This window comes from Mycteria americana, chromosome 5 (genome assembly GCF_035582795.1).
Source record: "Mycteria americana isolate JAX WOST 10 ecotype Jacksonville Zoo and Gardens chromosome 5, USCA_MyAme_1.0, whole genome shotgun sequence".
NCBI classification, from domain to species: Eukaryota; Metazoa; Chordata; class Aves; order Ciconiiformes; family Ciconiidae; genus Mycteria; species Mycteria americana.
In genome coordinates, this window is record NC_134369.1 from 20,725,257 (window position 1) to 20,737,119 (window position 11,863).

General features: G+C 45.2%; 1 protein-coding gene, 1 long non-coding RNA gene and 1 other non-coding gene across 3 annotated transcripts; all 3 read right to left on the minus strand.

The window, feature by feature from the left end:
- Positions 1-5,466: 5,466 nt before the first annotated feature.
- On the minus strand, positions 5,467-10,494 carry RPLP2 (ribosomal protein lateral stalk subunit P2). Its single transcript, XM_075502369.1, has 5 exons — positions 10,363-10,494; positions 9,673-9,796; positions 7,822-7,870; positions 6,010-6,108; positions 5,467-5,588 (listed from the first exon to the last, which is right to left on the minus strand). Exons 2-5 carry the CDS (start codon positions 9,793-9,795, stop codon positions 5,512-5,514), a joined length of 348 nt encoding a protein of 115 aa, XP_075358484.1. The 5' UTR covers position 9,796; positions 10,363-10,494; the 3' UTR covers positions 5,467-5,511.
- LOC142410837 (small nucleolar RNA SNORA52) lies at positions 7,531-7,663 on the minus strand. Its single transcript, XR_012776042.1, has one exon. It is a non-coding gene; the product is annotated as a small nucleolar RNA SNORA52 (small nucleolar RNA).
- A 192-nt stretch (positions 10,495-10,686) lies between the features above and the next one.
- LOC142409706 (uncharacterized) lies at positions 10,687-11,694 on the minus strand. Its single transcript, XR_012775745.1, has 2 exons — positions 11,592-11,694; positions 10,687-10,917 (listed from the first exon to the last, which is right to left on the minus strand). It is a non-coding gene; the product is annotated as an uncharacterized LOC142409706 (long non-coding RNA).
- Positions 11,695-11,863: the final 169 nt, after the last annotated feature.

Consider the following 11,863-nt stretch of genomic DNA (forward strand, 5'->3'; position numbering starts at 1 on the left):
AACATGAGAATAAGGGAAAAGCTTTCCCCTTTCATAAAAAGTTGAGGAGCCAGAGGGAGGCAGGCTGCTGCCAGGAGCACAGCCACAGCACAATAACAGAGAGAAAGGCAACCCCCCTCTTTTAACAGCTTTCTCTGCCTCTAAACTCACCAAAACACACACAGTTGTTTACCTTTGCTAGCCTTCTCTTAACGGTTTTCTCTACATGCCTCTAAGCTCACCAAAATGCTTACCTTTGGTCAGGGAAACTGCAATTTTCAGTAGTGCTTCTGCACAAGCTCTTAGAGCAGGCAGGCCCATGGCATATCAGCTCACCACAGAGCAGCACTGGGTGAGAGGCCAGTGCTATTAGGAGATCAAAATAGTTTTCAGAAGCTGGAAAGATCCCCTTGTCATAAACAATACAGACTATAGTCATTCAAACAATTAGGTAAGTGTGAAAATTTACAGGGACATCAAAAGGATCAGCATAGCAAGAGAAGCAGCTGCTCAGCTCAAAGCAAGGAAGCAAGATCAGCAGGAAGACGGTTTGGGGGGTACAAAACAAAAAAGCATAAGTATTTTTTTAATAGAATCAACATGGGGGAAAAGCCCTTTCTAGCAAAGTTTAAAAAAAAAAAAAAAGACTTAATTCATCTTGGCATAAATCTATTTGCATTAGTTTTCTTATAACTGGTCAGAAGTTTCTCATTTGGGACACTGTTATACCTGTCCTTAACAGCTCTCAGGCTAAGCAAAGCTAGGCCTTTCCACAGGAATTTCACCAATTATATTAGTGGAGGTCATCCAAGTAGCCCCTCTCCTGTTCCTTCCACTCCAAATGTCCTTTCAAAGGATGCAAGGAAAGCTGGTAGCCTCCCCATAGAGGTGCCATCCAGGTTGTAAGAACAGCTGTCTACTGCCTCACAGTCAGCTGACTGAAGCAGCCAAACTCAGCAGGTAACCCTTGTATAAATCCAATATTTGAGCTAAAGTTAGGCCTCATACTCCATCCTCTACAGAGTACTTTTTTGTTAAACATTTGTGCTTTCCTTCCATCAGACAAGCAGGAGTCCAGCCTTATCTTTCTTCCAGTTCCTACCCTGCAGCCCACCACCTCACCTAACTGCCAGTAAGTACCCTTGATACATATTAGCTCTATCCTGGAGCACCTAAAGAATTAACCCCCCTTATCTCAAGTCCTCTATTTATGGGTATACCACCCTTCTGTCTCTTCCTTTCATACCGCTACTTGCTTTTGTAATTTCCTTCCTCCCTTGCATTTGATGTGGTTACATAACCCTTGTCAGCCCTCATCTCCTCCACCTGAAGAGGTGAGCATTGATGCACCTGAGCCTTGACCCTCTTAAAGGCTCTTAACAGCAAGACAATCATAGCGCTTTCACCTCATGCTTTTGGTGACAGGGAAAGGTATTTCCATGTAGCCAAACCCAAAGAAAACATTGTGTCTTGCATTTTCCAGAACAGGGATTGTGCTGCAGAAGAACTAGTCAATGGGCTGTGACTTTAGCAGAAATCTGTGGCAAAACTGGATACTGAACCTTGTTTGCAGATACCTCCCTAACACTTGTAACCACAAGAACAGCTTTGTTCTCAAGCAAATGCTGCTTCCTCTTTTTTCAGCATTTCACAAACCTTAAGGTTCCTACTATGTCTGGAAAATAGAAACAACAATGCTGGGGTTAGTTTCATTTGATTTCTCAACAGCAATCTCATCCTGAGTTGTTTACATCACTCTGCCTTGGCCCTCAAGGTTACCTATTTGAGGAGGTTAATGCTGCCGTGTTGAAACAGGTTAATGAAATAAACCATTTGAACAGTAATCCCTTGCAGAGTGCTGCCTGGGTACTGGCACTAGCAGGTTGGCAAACAACTGTGTTTTTCTCAAAAATAAATTATCCCCCAAAACTAATATTTTTCTCCTCAATAAGAAAGTACTGCCATAATCCTGCAATTGCTCATAATCCTGCAATAAGCCACATCAGTAAGATTTACATGGCAGCTTTTCATGTGTATCAAACTCCTATCAGAACACTGGAAGTTCACTTGTGCCCTTACATGTTGTGATGGTACTGAGACAGCTTCTCATGTAATCTCTCTTTGTCGCATTTGTTTTCTAGTCTAATGAATGGTGAGCACTTAGTACATATGAGATAATAATGTACAAACAATCTCTGTTTTTTCAGGTAAGACCTTGGTTGCTGGTGGCCAACAGGAATTAATTTTAAAGGAAAGCTGAGAGGCAGTCTGTTATACTGTTGTCTTCAGCATGTTACTTTAGTATTGTTGCCTGTAGTCAGCAAGGCAGGGGCACTGGCCACAAAGCCCAACCCGAGTGCTGTTAACATCACTGGAAAGCCTGACTTTGATGTCTTTTTCTTACCTGTGATGTTTGCGTATATCGGACAATTCCATGGCAAACACTTGGGACTTGTGTTATAGGAGCATCTCCTGAGGCAATGCAGCAGTCCCCTTGTCCTGCTCTCTTGGGACTGAATTATCCTTCTAGGAAAGCTATTACAGATATCTCTGCCCTATGTAAGTCAAACCTACTGAGTTCAGCAGGGCTGCCTGCATGTAGCAGTTCACAAAATTGGGCCTTAGCAATAAGAGTGAAACCAGTTAATTTGACAGGGGCCCCAGGGAGCCATTGCTTTTACTTTCCAGTAGTGTCCAGGACGTTCTCCCTGTTTTCCAAGTAGTGAAGATGTCATGTCGCTCTCCCTGCCCCATGGTAAGGAATGATTTTCAGTCAGAGCTGATTTGAGATGGCACAGCATTTGCGTCCCAGTGAGGAAAGCTCGCATGTTTCAATGTCAGGCCTATGAGTAAATCACTCTCCCTACCGTCAATTTAGTAATGGTCGGTTACCAGTATAATCTCCAGGCACAAGGCTATTCTTTCCTTTCTTGTCAATGCCTTTGAGCCTTTCTTTATGAAGAAGTCAGGAAAAATCTGTTCTAGCTAAAATTGATTCTGCAAGGGGACAGACTAGGCTACCACTCCAAGTGTTTGCAGGCACTCATTTTCTCTGGGAGCATCAAGGAATACAACGCATCCACCCCACCGCTTCCCTTGCCTTTGGAAATCATCGCTAGGTCTGAAAAGGTGTCGGTGACAATTGAAAATTCAGAGCAGTGTCCACAGAGCAGGATCAGGGATCCCAGCTCCTTCATAGCTGAAGCTCATTGAGATCAGCAGAACAGTGGTGAACTCCATCCAGAGCACCAAACAAGTCTGCAACAGACTTCCAGGCACATCACTGCTCATGTACAAAGCCATCAGGTGACAACCGTTTTGTAAATAGGTACAGGGGAAGAAAGCTTAAAATGCTTTGATTTTGCATTTGGAATAAATGTTCACCATGCAGAAGTTTTAGCAAATTCTGTAAAATGTGTGTGAAATCTTGGAGCAGACCTGTCCCCTGACCTTCACAAGGAATACCTACAGGGTGGTTATGTAAAATACATTGGCTCCCTGTGGCAGTGTAATGAACGCTGTATTTTCAGTGCTTTCTCCAAAAGCTGCCCGCAAAAGTTTCTTCTCTAAACAGTTTACCAAATGAGCTGTCCTTCTCTTCCTCAAAGCAGATTGAGCAATAGGAGTTTTCATCAAAATGATGCAGTTTCAGGAAGGAATTTAAAGGTGATGACACCCAGCACAGGATCAGGTCTGTAACTCAAGGTTTAACAGGTCATAGGGAGAAGGTAAGAGAAAAATAGGGGGAAGAAAGAAGTTAGTCTAGATGTAGCTGTAGTCCTCCACTCATCACAGTAGCCAGCAGCTGGCACCACAGGTTTCAGTCTCATCCCACAGGCCTGGGCACAGCAAAACTCATGGAATAGCTCAGTGCCACTGCAACAAATTCCTTTGTGCATGGAAAAACCCTGCTGAGTGGTGTGACAGGGCAATTCCTTCCTGTGAAAACGTTGACTTTGCTATTGCAGCAGCCAAGCAAGGCAATATTGTATGTGTGGGGGGGTGGGCATTACCTCTCAGTAAAACCACATCCAAGAACCACTTTTTCAGTGATCTGAAATGGAGAAATTGGCAAGGAAAGAAACACAGGTATACCTGCACCCCTTCCAGTGCCAAACCACAGCCACTACAAGTCTGACAGAGAACTAGAGCGAATACAAGCAGTTTTCGTTACTACCACAAAGATCACCATGCTAGGACTAAAGAGACGAAGTAGGTGAAAGGTATTGGCACTGTTACCTCCTGTAACAGTGCCTTGCAGCAGGCACAGGAGGACAACAAGGGTTAGTTGCTTAAATCACAGCCATTTTGAGGTCTGAGGATCTGACTTTCAACTGCTCTCTCCCTTGGCTGCTGTGAAGTAATGGGCGTTTTCTCTGAGTACACCACAGGGAGATAAAATAGTTTTTCCTACTTGGATTTCACCCATTTCTCCTCTCAGAAGTACTTGCCATGCTTTGTCCAATGACTCATAACCAACATAGCTGTACCAGCAAGTGCTTTTTGGGTTTTTTTCCAAAACAAGTATATTAGAAAAGCTTCACAGTATAGACTGCTCCAGGACACGTTTTGAGACTACCTGTGGAGACTTGGCACAGGAAGTACACATGCTACTTGTACTCTACTTACTGTGACAGCCAAAGACCACTGTAGAAGTCAGGGTAAGTTGCCTGCCAGAACCATCTCCTAGCAGAAGACACTTTATAAACTGTCCTCCCAAGTTGATGGGAGCACAAGGCACACCAGAGATCAGTTTCAGTCCTCCAAAATACCATTCTCCTCATAAAATTGTTTCTTTTTGTTCATATCAAGGTGATTCATGTGCTGATAGTTCAGCTACCCCAAAACAGCCATTCAGTATGAAGAACACCTTTGCATTGATCTCAGCGTCCCATGAAGAGCAGGATACAGTATTTTTTTTTGTTAGATTCTATGTTAAGCATACACTTATAATGTGAAATCCAAGCACAGTCAAGCATTTTATTGGTGTTGTCCCTAGATCTTGGAAATCTGACACAGCAATTAAGTCAGTGCTTTTAGATATTTACAAAAACTAATTACTATAACTAGCTCCGAAATGATAATGTTTCTGGACTAACTCAGACCTGCTGTCCATTCAGTTTCACATGTTCTGGAACTGATGAAACAGATCCTGAAAAATAAAGTCTTTTTATTGCTGAATAGATGGCACTCTTTCCTGAGTTACTGGGATGGCAAAATAGTATGGAGAAGGTGAACTTAAGTTAACATCAGGTAGATGCAGCTTCCACATACTGTTTAAGAAACAGGAGTGTCAAAACAAGCATCCAGGTTCACACAAGCTTAGGCAACTCCTAAGTACTTTAAGAGAGTTGAGTCCCATGGCTTGTCATAAAATTCACATACGTGTTTCAGATTGAGAAAAAAATCAAAGCTTTGTCAGAGCTATTTTAAGAACAGTGTCTGAATCCAATAGCACTTGATTGGTTATAATAATAAACTCAAAAAAACATTTAAAACAAAGAATTTTAATAATTTCTCTATAACAAATAATTAATCAAATAGGCCGAATCCCATGTCATCATCAGATTCTTCAGATTCCTCTTTCTTCTCTTCTTTCTTCTCCTCAGCTGAAGGAAAAAGATGACCAAGCCAATGGTCAGTATTTACATTTTTTTGCACCACAGATTTTCAAGATACACATTTTGGTGTTTGCAGCTTCCGTATTATTGGTATTTCAGCTGCCATGGTTTATCTCATTCCCTTTCAATAGCCAAATATAAACACCGAGTTGACACAGACACTATTGAAGGGGGTGTGTTCTACACATTGAAGTCTGTTTGATTCTCTGTTCTAAGCCAGACCAATCTTAAACGGTGGATAAAGAGCAAATGCTTCTGATTGCCCAAAGGAAAAGTAACTTCAGTTTACACTTCAATCACATAGTGAACTGCCAAAGTGGAAAAGCCTTGAAATTTGGACTCAGTTGTTAAGATTGTAACAGAGAAAAACCGAGCTGCGTTGTAACAATGCCTCTCCACCCATACTCACCAGCAGCAGGGGCAGCAGCTGCAGCAGGAGCAGCAGAGCCCCCTCCAGCAGAGACTACCACAGCTCCCCCAGCCGGCATGCTGGCAAGTTTTCCATTACCTGAGTGGGACAGAAGAGAAAGTATTTAAATGCTCATTGCAAGCACAGAGGTGAAGTGAAAAGGAAGAGAAATCAGAGTGCAGAAAAAAACCACATACTATGTCTCATGGACCGAACTTGTCATTATTAGCTGAAAGGACCAAGAGGCTGCACCCATGATAAGAAAGTATTAATTATTCTGTGAAAAAAAACCTCAAGAGTTTAACATTCACAAAGGCTTATCCTGAGAACACTGACAGCACATTATTAGTAAGTTTTCTTCTGTACACAAAGTCCCCTATTTTTTTTTCCAAAACTGTCATATAAAAATAGTGGCAAACACATCCGGTTTTACACATACGGAAAAACTGTATGTTTTCTGAATACAGCATAATAGCCCCGAAATTGATAATTTCAATATACCTCAAAAATAACACATAGCAGCACAGGCTTCCCCCGTGTCCCTCCCCCCCTTTTTTTAAACAGTATAGAGAACTGTGAAGGCATGACTGGATCACACTCACAGGAGAGAAGGGGGTGGGGGGAAAAGATGTATTTATGGCAAAAAGTACAGTATTTTAGACAAATTCTCCAGCACCCCATGAACCCTACTGCATCTCCTTTGAGATCAACAAACTGACTTCTGATTTATGCTCATCTTTGGAAAGCTAGCTAGCTCTCTGGCATCTGCCTTTCACATACCAAGGCTCCCTTGGCATTCAGAGGTTGTGTACACAGTATGTTTGCCTGTATTCCAATTTCTGGGAATCAGTTTCTAAATAATTCCCTGTTACTTCAAGCTCTAATACACTAGCCAAGTAAACAAACATGTTTCATATGCACGTCAGTATGTTCTAGGAAACAATTTATTTAAAGAAAAGGTATTACAGAAAGAGATCGCATAAGTGCGTTGTAAGCACATGCATAATGGCTCTCTTAGGTCTTTGGACCACACAGATAGAAATGTCCAGTTACTGCTTGTAACACCAAGGCTAGACAAAGTCCTGGCAACCTTCAAGCAAATATATGCCCAAAAGTTCCCTTGTGCCCACACACTTGCAAAAAAATAGAAATTAATCAATCAGAAACCTTTGCACTACCTCAGCTCTGCTTTATTTCAGCCCTATGACCCAGTCAATTAATGTTAAAAGTTCCAGCTTTGGTAAGAGCCAGCAGTAAGAGCACAAGCTTCTACAGAAGTCAGCACTCAGAGCCCTACCTTAGAGAAAAGGAAATGCCAGACTCGGGGAGCTCTAGAAGAGACACATACTGGAGAGGCTTGTATTAATCGCAGAGGGTGTAACTGTACCCTTAATGTGAATTGACGCTTATTTACATTTAACAGTCTGTTCTTCCTGTTTTACATAATTGATGCATACAAGTGGGTAAATGCAAAGAAAAAAATCTCCCAGAGAACTTGAAGGACAGCTAATTCTCCAATCAACATGTCCAGAAAACTACGTCATGAGCAGACTACCAGTAAGCTCATACAAGCTTAAGTTTTCCAGTTTAATGTGGTCCACAAGCGAAACCCAGCAGGTACTGGCACCAACTTGCAGGGAATTAGAATGGACCTGGATTTCAGTCATTTCAGCCAAGATCCAGCATGGAAGTCCTCAACCGCAAAGCTAAACTGATGAATCATGAGGGACCTGGCAGCTATTCTATGCTCTCAGGTCTAAGTTACCAAAGTAGTACAGGCAATTATCTGTGACACTCAGAGACTGTACTTACCCTGAGCAATGACATCCTCAATGTTTTTTCCATTCAGTTCGCTAATAACCTGTGTAAATTAAGTTTAGAATGTTAATAGTTTCAAAACAGCACGAGTATAAGCTACATTTAAACAAGTACTGATTAACCATCATGTGCAGTGCCTCCACCCTGCTGCTTATACAGCCCCAACATTCCTTATTTCTCAGTGTAATGAACAGGACATTGAAATGAAAACTTCAGCTAAGTCTTTCATACTTTTCTGTGAAAGCTTTTTCATGAAATCTGTTACAATAAATTCATAATGAATCCAAGGACCTTGCAGAAAGAAGGATACACAGATGTTGTGGAGCCAATTAGGAAACCCCACTAATGGTCTGTTAGTCACTGAGGGACTGTTAACATATCTTGCTTAATACCCACTGGGAGGCTCTGAAGCACTGGGCCCTAGATCAAAAACCACAGGGTCCTCTTCCTAGCGTTACCAAATGTTACAGCCAAGCTGGCTATTGTATCCTTGCACTGGAACAGAGAGTCCTAATGTCAATTTTACTACCATTGTTGTATAACTAGCAATGAGGAAAGCAAAACACAAAACCAAAAATTGCTAAAGCAAGCAAGCACTAAAGAAAAAAAGAAGAGAATGCCACAGGCCTTACTGGTGAGTCCCTGCTACCAGGAGTCAGTGCTGAACACTGCAGAGCCACCAAACCCAAAGGACTTTAACCAAGAGCTTAAGAGCTTTTCAAAAGGCACCTCCTGCTTACACAGAGCATGCGATCTGTGAAAGGCTGTGTGCTTGCTTCATCCGTAAGGAAGGTATTTTTAAGACTTCACTAGATTTACAGTAGCGTAAGATACAGCCAATACAGATAGAAAAGGATTAATTAATCATGACCAAAACAAATTCCAGAGAGGCTTTCTGGATATTGGAGGCTCAGAGAAAAAAAATTAATTTATGAAGGTATTAAGCAAGTGTAGACAAGCCAAAGCTGAAAGACCTGGCATTTAGACAGGAGCACCACGAGTTCAAACCAACATCCCAAACCATAATAATGCTGTCAGCTCAGTCAAACCATCATTTGATTGGGCCTACAGTAAAACACTGTCTCCAGCTGGGAAGGTAACTTGTTTTTTCCTCAACCTCTCTGGAAACACTCCGCATGCAAGTATGGGCCAGGTGATAAGAACATTCTTTTGTTTCTTTTTTCCCCCATGGTCATTTATTTTTAAGTCCACAAGGCTGAAAGTCTATTATATCACAACGAACATTCTAATTAAGATACTCTCTTCTTAAAAAGCCTGCTTTTCAACATACCATTTCAGCATTAATTTCCAAAATCTTCCTACATGTTATTATTGTATACCTTTAATGTCCATGTTATAATTTGCCTATGTTTCTTGGTGAAGGAACAAATGCTCCTTTGCAGTACACTAAATAAGAATTTATTATTGAATATCAGGCCTTCAAAAGTGTTAGCTTTGAATCAATACTGACCAAAACCCAAAATTAAACATTAAGTGCAAACAATACATTATGTCAGAAAGAACTTATTTTCAATACATACTTATTTGTAGCCACCATCCCATTGAAAATTATTAGACTGAACAGTCAGAAGTCAGCAACAAGTGAGAGATCTTTGCGGAAGACAGGTGTTAAAAAAGAAAGCCAGACTTCTACAAAAACTATTTTTAGTTCTGATTGGTTAAGCAGTGTTTTAGAAATCACACATGTAATCATCAGCAAATGTCTGAACAAAATAAGACTAGATCAACAGCAAGGCAACTAAAGAAACACTGAAGCCAAGGAAACAGCACCAGTGTCTGATGCTGACTGGGACATGACCAACTGGAATTAAGAGGCAATGCCACCTTGTTCATGCGTTCATCATCTGTCTCAATGCCAACGCTGTCGAGGATCTTTTTCAAGTCCTTTGACGTGGGTGACTCGTTGCCACCGAGGACCGCTAGAAGGTACGCTGCAACGTAACGCATCCTGGAAAACAAGAGAAGTGGCTCTTCGGTGCTAATGATCTAGTTACATGTTCGGAGGAAGTTTATCTCCTCACCGAGGGAAGCAAACCTCATGCTCCCGGCTACAATTCTTTTGCTCTACTTTTAAATGAAAACCTACGACGCGCAAGGCCACGTACCGGTCTCCTGCCAGCACGGGGCCCCGCACAAAGCAGCCCGTTAAACATCGCAAAGCCGCAGCGGCTCCCGCCCTGCGCCGGGCTCTGGGGCGCTGCTGCCTGAAGGGCCCAGCAGCCGGCCCGGCCTAACACCGCCGGCACCGCACACCTCTCCCGGAGGAAAGCAGCACCGCGGCCTCCCGAACACCTGTTCGCCCCCCGGACGGCATCCCCGCCCCGGCTCCCCGCGGCGTTCGCTGTCCCGTCCCGTCCCTCCGCAGGCCCAGGCCAAGAGAGCACATGGCCGCCACTTCCCCCCACCCTCCTGCCCGAAGTGGTTTCGCCCAAGCCCCGCTGGCGGCTGCGGGCGGGAGCGCCGAGAGCGCCCGCTCCCGCGGGGAAGGGAGGGAAGGGACCGCCGCGCGCTTACCTGGGAGGTGGCGGCGGCGCAGGAGACAGGCCTAGAACGTGCGTTCGCGATGGCAGCCCAACGGCGAAAGGGAAGAGGCGGTGCCTCGGCAACGCCTTCTTCCCGTCACTCCTCAACAACGCGCGCTGCCATTGGGCCAGACCGGCAAGGAGCGAGCAGGCCAATGGGGAGCCGCGTGCTTTGCTGCCGCTGCGCAAACGGTGACGCCTGCGCAGAGGGGGGCTGTCAGGCGCGTCCGCAGGTGCTGGCGGCGGGGTGCCGCTTCAGCACAAGGCCGCGGCAATTAATTTTATGTCTTCAGGTCCGCCGCCCCCCCCCCCCCCCCCCCCACTGCGGAATCCGCGCGGGGCGGGCGACGCCACCCGTCGTGCCCTGCCCTGGCGGGGTCGGGGTGGCCTCCCGGGAAGCTCAGGCCCCTCCACTGAGGAAAAGGTCTCCAAAGGAGGGAGCGGGCGGCCTGTCCTGTTCGGGGAGGCCGGGAGTTAGAAATCCAGCGGCAAGGTCTCGCTGTGGATTACGGGAGTTACATCCACGCTTGGTTCGCTTGATTTCTTCCTGAATTAGGAAAATGAATAAAAGTGAAAAGTTAATGTGCCAAAGTCCACTGGACCCAAATAAACCAGAACCGCTGCGGCAGCAGGGCTGTGAGGAGGCGTTGGCTATTTCTGCCTTGCCGCCCTGGAGGCTCCCCAGAAACCCCCTCTGCTGGTGAGAGCACTCTCCACTTCTCTGATAACTCTGGTGCCGCCAGAAAACAAACCAGGCTCCCAATTTTATAACTGAGGACGTGCTTCAGAGAAGCAGTCAGTGGTTAGTGTTTACTCCCTGTGGAAAGAGAAGTTTCCCTCAGGGCACTGTGCAGCTTGTGTTCATCTTTAAGCAGGGGGCATTTCTGCCAGGGCTTTTAACACAGCAGCACTGCCATGTCGCAGCATCAAGGCACCAGCCGGAAACTCACCGTTACAGAAAACCCAGCCTTGCCCATCTGAGCAAAATGGAGAACAACACAAATGCTGTGGAGCCTCGCCAGGATGTGGTGTTAGACCGAATGGCATCCCTCGCTGTGAGACAGCTAGCTGAAGGCAGGCGCCCTCCCGGAGTGCACGGGGCAGCAAAGGCCCAACCACAGCAGAGCCTCATGGCTCTGGGTTGACCAAGGGCTGGCTCTGCAGCACCCAGCCCTGTGCCCTTCTGGGCTTGCAGCCCCAGCTCCCACTACGTTTCTCTACCTGAATTTGCAGCAAATGAGCACAACACCAGGAGCTGCCTGTGCCTCCCATTCCCGGCAGGCTGAGCTCATGTTTGAGCCCAGGGGAGCTGCACTGTGACCGGCTGGGGTGCCAAGGCCATGGCGGCGTTAGGAAAATCTCGTTTTGTGACATTTTGGTGGCAGCGGGATGCCTGGGCCTGGTTCCCTAGAGCAGCCTGCCCCTTGTCCCGCTGCATCTGGCACCTCCTCCGGGCTCGTCCCGCCCCGGCAGTGCAGCTTGCTGCAAACTTT

Excerpts from the sequence above, each read along its gene's own strand:
- RPLP2 (XM_075502369.1), bottom strand. The coding sequence starts at position 9,795 with ATGCGTTACGTTGCAGCGTACCTTCTAGCGGTCCTCGGTGGCAACGAG. Across the intron at positions 7,871-9,672 it reads ATGATGAACGCATGAACAAG|GTTATTAGCGAACTGAATGG; the intron begins GTGGCATTGCCT and ends TAATTTACACAG. Across the intron at positions 5,589-6,009 it reads AGCTGCTGCCCCTGCTGCTG|CTGAGGAGAAGAAAGAAGAG; the intron begins GTGAGTATGGGT and ends TTTTTCCTTCAG.